Source organism: Cryptotermes secundus, unplaced genomic scaffold (genome assembly GCF_002891405.2).
Source record: "Cryptotermes secundus unplaced genomic scaffold, Csec_1.0 scaffold65, whole genome shotgun sequence".
NCBI classification, from domain to species: Eukaryota; Metazoa; Arthropoda; class Insecta; order Blattodea; family Kalotermitidae; genus Cryptotermes; species Cryptotermes secundus.
The window spans coordinates 372,040-379,180 of NW_019731975.1; the positions used below are offsets into that span (position 1 = coordinate 372,040).

General features: G+C 37.8%; 1 protein-coding gene across 2 annotated transcripts in view; it reads right to left on the reverse strand.

Moving 5' to 3' along the window:
* The window catches only part of LOC111867351 (sodium-dependent phosphate transport protein 1, chloroplastic), a 53,465-nt gene extending 47,421 nt beyond the window's left edge, over window positions 1–6,044 (reverse strand). Inside the window, exon 1 of one of the 2 annotated variants that reach the window (XM_023857127.2) lies at window positions 5,359–6,044. In XM_023857127.2, the coding sequence (XP_023712895.1) occupies window positions 5,359–5,550 (192 nt within the window). In that variant the 5' untranslated portion in view covers window positions 5,551–6,044. The remainder of the gene's footprint in view (window positions 1–5,358) is intronic. The other variant, XM_023857129.2, reaches the window with a different exon arrangement.
* Between the last annotated feature and the right edge of the window lie 1,097 nt (window positions 6,045–7,141).

Genomic DNA, 7,141 nt, shown 5'->3' on the forward strand with positions numbered 1-7,141 from the left:
CTTCACACACTGCTGAAGTTGTAAATTCCTTCATGCATAATGTACCTATCCTTACGGACAGAAAAGTAGAAAGTTCAAAGCTCCATGTACTGGTTTAATTGCTCGATTTCTCTTAAATAAAAGCTTCTTTATCCTTCTATGAAATAAGGTTTAGTAATAAACAGAAGTTCATGTTTCGTATAAGTTGGTTTGCGCCCAATTGAACATTTATCTCAAATACATGATTTGATCAGTATAGTGTTGCTGCCAGTCTCTTTATGGTTCACCCTTGGATGTTACATGTACCCTTGGCATGTGAAGTAGCACCGAAATGCCATTCAGCTGGAAACCGAAAATCTTCTTCCTATAGTGTCAAATTTAAGGGGATGTTCCTGTTCTTACATTGTTGTATTGACCCATCTGAGAAATAAGATACAAACTTGTTCTGACAAAAATTAATTATATATTTCTGAAAGCAGTGAACAGCAGTAGTGTTATGCGTAAGGCAAACAGAAATAATTATTAAAATGGTGTGTCTCAATTAGTCTAGACATGGTTCTCAGAAATAAATCACAAAGAATGAAGAGCTGCTTGGGCCTTATTCCAATGCAATCCCTATGCCTCCACTTGTAATGTCAAATAACAATTTTCAGCAAAATCACAAACCACAATGACTACACCAACTTGTCAGATTTCATTCATTAAAACATGTTTCTTTAAAAGTAACAAACGTGAGCAGTTGTACTATAACCAACATTATAATAACATTTCTGAAAACTCTTCACTTTGTTTCACAAAGGTCTCAAGCTATCTATTTACAGATATCTGCCGCTTGTGTAACCGCTCCATTGTCCCTCACTAGTTTAAGTATAATTAGAATCATCAGTAACAAAAATCAATTGCAGATAACAATAACCAAGCCAGTGGGACATGGTCACCTTCTTGTTTGCAGGATTGGACTTATTTCAAATCTTACTGTTACACAGGAAGCACTGTGGCTTTTCCTTAGAAATTTTGTTTGCGAGTAGCACGATGGGAAACTTTGAGAATTCAAGCACGGACAGGTCCTGCATATCGTAACTTAAAAGAAGGAGTTTTTGAAACCCACGCCAAGCAGGCTATCCGTCAGTGTGCTGTCAAAAACGACATTAGGACTTTAAGGTTCAAAGTCCCAGACTACAGCTAGTTGACTGGAGAACCAGAAATTGTGTGAACTAAAGGTTTTCAAAATTACCCAATCAGTGGAATTAAGGGGGAATGACTTAGCTGAGGAACTGATGTCCAGGGGACCTCAGTGGTTTCAGAGTAGTCAGTCACTAAGTGAGTGGCCTGCTAACTCGTGAATGATTTAGAAACAAAATCCGTGTCTCCACTGTTCTGAACAAACCCAAATTCAAAGTGCTAAAGTGTAAATTGTGCTAATAACATCCGTTATACCAGGACTGCGCTACATAAGGACCTATATACAAGCATCCTTTATATTGACTGTGTGTGTCATCAGGTGAAGGTGAGTGTTGGTATCAATAAATGATCATGGTGTTTAAGTGCAAAGTACCCTTGAACCAACTACTCCCCCCCATCCTATGCGAGGCCATATCAAACGCTTTGAGAAAGATCTCAGCTTTATCCACAGCTGAATGACTATCACCTTCACCCCCTTTCCAAAATAAACCTACAACTATTGTAAGCTGATACCAGCTGAGCTTACTGGCACCCAGCCTAAGAAGAAGAAGAAAGAAGGAGAGGAGCGACGAGCAACGTGTGACCAACCAACCAACAAAGGGGGAGCGAAGGTGAGTGAAGGGAGGTTAGAGAAGAAAGTGTCACTCAACAAAGCGGAGCGAGCACACTTTGAAGAAGCATGTTCAGTACCATTTTCTTCAGCGTAATTTCAAAACATTTTGCAATTTATCTGACTCACGAAATAACACTTCTTAGAAGGACTGCATGCCAACACTGTCAAGCAGTGATGGCATATGTAGATGGTCAAGTATTCTGACATAAATTTGGCCAGCTGAATCCTTCAAACAACGATCTGACATTCTGACGGGCTACATACACAGAGACACTGAGACTTCCAATTCTTTGAGCTCATACACAGCTCTGAAGTTGAAGAGATGCAAATTTCAAGAACATAACCTTGACACCAGGATATGACTCTGTGGGATCCTCTCACAGTCTAACACACAATTTCACCAGTCTAACAAACAACTCCCACCTTGTAACAGGACAAGGCAATATTTATACATCGCTGGTAGTCCAGCCCTCTGGAGACAATCATAATCGCAGCTCCACCCAGTGGCAATGGTATAAATATACAGGCCTCCAACTGGCTTATCGTGATCAGGAGGGCTAGAGACATCAGGTGATCATTCAGTGGGATCTGATCATGACAGTGTAAGTTCATTGGGTTGGTAGTCGGTGCATGAGGATTGAGTGTGTGTTCAGGTTTTAGTGACTTCATGCTCTGTGATCGAGTTTGACAGTGACTAAGACTGAGTCTCTTGCTCACTGGTGTGTGCGTTCCTTTCTAGGATAGAATTGAATATTTTCGGTCTTGTTGAATTGAAACTATAAACTATAATGCAAAACTGGTGCGGCTGGTGTGTCAGTGGTAGGGCAGTTCCGTATGCATACAGACTGGTAAGCAGGCAAAACAACTGAGCCGACAGTGTGTGAAAAATGCTGGAAGGCAATCATGGCGTCCTTTGAGAAGAACGACGACTTAACAGCAAGGAATACTGACTGCCAGGAAGAAACAGAACTACTCCTTAATGGCCTATGCACAATAGAGCAGCTAATCTATACATTGCCCTCTGTTAATGGAAACGGCGCAGTATGGAAGGAATTAATCACCAAATCAGAGACCGAGAGGACAGTGCTTTGTAAGCACCTTGATGGAAAGGCACATTTACAGCCAAGGGCTGCTGCCATACAAAGGGAAATGCGAGAATCACTGCTCCCAGAACAAATGGTATCACCTGAGAAATTTCGTGAACAAAGGAGACGCAAGCAAAACTCCTCAGAAGAACAGGCAAAAAGACCAAAACCGACACCTGGAGCGAGGGACCCTAGGATATGATCCCAAGGTGAGGTACCAATAAAAAAAACTTCTTCATGCCCCTAGGACATCAGGAATGGACGTTGTGGAGGAGACAGCCAATGACCCAGAAAATGTACAGCAGCAGCCATCATGCAACAAGGCAGGTAGTCTGCCTCCCACTGTGTTAACCTCTATGACCAACCTGATGCAGTTGCAGAGGAAAGTCAAAGGAATTGTCACGGGCAGTTTCGAGTTCCGCAACACCAGGTGCAGGACCAGAATTTTCACGAAAGAGATAGTGGGCTTTTCAGCCCACTATCAGCTATACCTGTACCAGGCCATGAAGGTCCATAGGGTTGTGAAACGTTGAGGGTCCCACACTATCTAGACCAGGGGTCTCCAAACTTTTCGAAACGCGGGCCACATTAGGTAATTCAGCACTTTCAACGGGCCAGATAAAATGAGAAATTAATAACTCCAGGTATATGAGTTTTATTGAAAGCACAGAATTTCATAAACTAAATACAAAGAACATGGGAATAAATTATCGTATATTAATGACAACAGACAGTAGCAGCAAATGCTCATATTTTCATCACAAATTATAATAAAACAATTAATGTGAATGATGGTACTCTTTTTGCATTCTTAAAATCTGATTAAATTGAGGTTCAAATTTTGAAACGCTAATCACAAATAGCGACTTTAAATGTTCATTGGATAAATTTGCCCTGTCTTTCGACTTGATGTACTTCATCTGGGAAAAAGTTTGTTCACACAGATATGTCATCCCAAAAATGGAGATAGAGTTACAAGCAAATTTATTTAAATTTGGAAATTGCTCAGAGTTCAGAAATTTATAAAATTCAATAAAACTTCCTTCCTTGTATTTGTCTTTAATATGATAATTTTCCTGAAGTTCAATAATTTCCATTTGAATTTGACTTGGGACATCTGCAGCATCACAGTCAAACAGATTTTGAAACAATTTAATGTCCTGAGCACTGGCATCCAAATCAGCAAATCGCTTCCGAAATTGTTCTTTCAAATCTGAAATGACTAAATTTGCAAACGAGGAAGGAAATTGAGCTTCACCCTTTTTATGCAGCTCTGCACAGTATAGCATATGAACAAAGTTACAATTTTTCACTTGGCTTTCCAGAAGTATCAACTTTGCTCTGAATGCCTTCATAAGTGCAAATAAATTACAGACTAAGTTATTTTCACCCTGCAACTTTAAATCCAAATTGTTCATATGGTTCACCAGATCAGCAAAAAATGCTAATTTCCAAAGCCACTCGGTATCTGATAAAAGTGGTTATGAATAATATTAACATTAACATAATATGGAATATCAATATATTTCAAACACAATCTTAATTAATGAATTTGAAATCTATGAACAAGTATTTTTTTTACCAGTATTCATTGGAAAATTAGTTCAATTGGTGCATCTCTCCACAATTCTTTTGCGGGCCGTAGTTTGGAGACCCTTGATCTAGACAATCGGCTCTAAGATGGCGGTAAGGTTGTCAGCCTTATGCGATGTCCGCGCTTTACACTCCAGGAAAATTATTTAATTCATTCCTGGTACTCATTTCTGTTAGAGGCTGAGTAAACCCCAGGGCCTAGTGCAGCTGGAAGGATTAGGTCAATTGAAAAAAATCCAATGACCTCATCAGAACTTAAACCCGCGACCTTCCGGCTTGTAGAATAGCCCCTCAACGAACCGCTGTACATAAGATCTTATGCTTTTTAAAAAAGAATTGAAATACCTAAAAATTTTCCCCTTGAATTAAAAAGAATAGAAAATTTTAAAGTTTTTCAAAACAGATGAAAAAGTTATTTATTACAAAACGGTTTTTATTCTCTGCAGAAGTCTTTTTAGTACCAATGATGGACGGAACTTTGGTGACTCGTGTTGCTTCTGATGTGGTGTGGATGTATATACATTGTAGATGGTCTAAGCGTATGTGTTGCTTTATATTGGATTGTTGGGGGTTCTTATCCGCAGTTGCTAGCTTCAGAAGGGGGACAATGATCCTAAGATGACTGTATTGTTCTTAGTCTTCTGCATCATTTTATACATTTTTAAGAGTTGTTGCGTTGTAGTGTTTCAGATGGTCTAAACTGACTTGTCCAGTTGTACTTATGTAGCAGGTTATGGGTGTAAATAAATTATGAATTATGAAATTCTTATCATCTAGAGCCACATGTGAGAAAACATCTTTAAAAGAAAGTAATAACCTATATCAATGTGGCTACTAGAATATGAAAATGCTGTACATGACACTACCAATTTGAAATTAGTCCTTATTCTTTGTTTTCAGACTTACCTGACTTGTGAAGTAACCAAATGCAAACGCTGATAAGATCCATCCTTGCCAGTGTAAGCTCCATTTGAATTCATCTGTCATAGGCACAATTGCTATTGGCATGATCACACGATCTGCTGCATTAATAAAGTTTGCTACGGAACAAAGGGAAACTATACGGGAAGTTTTCGCCAACATCTTATAATGTGGCATTCTTCACAGTATATTAAATGCCGACACCATACTTCTACATCACAACTTCGCTGACAGACATTAACCTCCTAACAATTCACTGGTCATGTTGAAAACTTACGAGGGCAAAAATATTTGATATTCTATGTAAACACGGATAGTCCAGATTCAACCACATCTTACAATACTTATTACTAGCAGTTTCATGAAATCGCATGTTTAATGGGAGTCCATACCGGAAATATTCCACGAACTTCAAATAACTAAAATTTATCCAACACTTCTGTACAAATTACGCACATTATATCAAAGACTTCCTGATTTTCTATAACATACATTACATTACACCTGTTATGACATCACAACTGTTGTGTCAAAAAATAAGTCATCTAAACCAATGTCCCAAACGTACAATATGATTAGCAAAAACTGACGTGGCAATCCTAAACATGCTAAAAGAACATTCTACCGTGCAGCACTTTTTTTTTTTTTTTTTTGACGTTCTTGACCTTCTTGACAGCTGAGTAGAGCACGGTACATCACGACGCATTTCAATGGCAGGGAATATAACCACATTGGCGACACGGACGCATTACGACTGCCATCTCTACGCATATTGAAATCAATGAATACAAAATGACCACTACCAGCGGCGAGAGTACGATCGGTAAGAAGGTATCCAAACATACCACCTACCTGCAGGTCCTGCTCCCACATTTCAAAGCAAACACAAGGTCACAAGAATAACAACAATTAATTCTGCAACATGATATCTTGTACTGCAGGGGTCGATATATACTTAATATGTTGTGGTAGATTATTATAGACCTTTGTTCCTAAACAGTAAACTCCCTTTTGGTATTTTATTGAAATTTACATGAGGCTAATGGAGATTATTTTGCTGTCTGGGATTTCTATGAATCTCTGAATTTACTATGAATTTGTTTATGTTTTTTATCACAAAGAGCATAAGAGATAGTATGTACTGAGATGCCAGAGGTAAGATTTCTATTTCTCTAAATAAGTTCCTGCACGAATCCCTCCTTCTGCATCCCAACATAATTCTAATTATATTCTTTTGCATTCTAAAAATTGTTATACTTTGGGGTGAGTTACCCAAAAAGGGTAAACCATAATTTATAACAGAATTAAAATAAGAGTGATAAACCATTTTTAAGGTATTTATGGACGTGTATGGTTTAAGCGATCTTATTATGTAGCAGACTGCACTTAGTTTGGAACTAATATACTCAATGTGGTATTTCCAGCTCATTGTGTCATCAGTGATAATTCGAAGAAATTTAATAGTGGATATAGATGTAATTTGTTTTTTTTTTATCATATACAATTTTTATTTCAGATTTAGGATTTTTATTTCTAGCTGTAAATTGAATGTAGTGGCTTTTGTTAAAATTTATAGAAAGTTGGTTTACTTTGAACCATTCATTTATATTATGAAAAGCATTGTTTATATTAACACAGAGATCATCTTAGTTTGAACTTTTAACTAACAAACTAGTGTTATCTGCAAATAATATAGGTACAGTTTTATAATTTATAGTTTTGGGTAAATAGTTTATATAAATGAGAAATAACAATGGACCCAGAATCA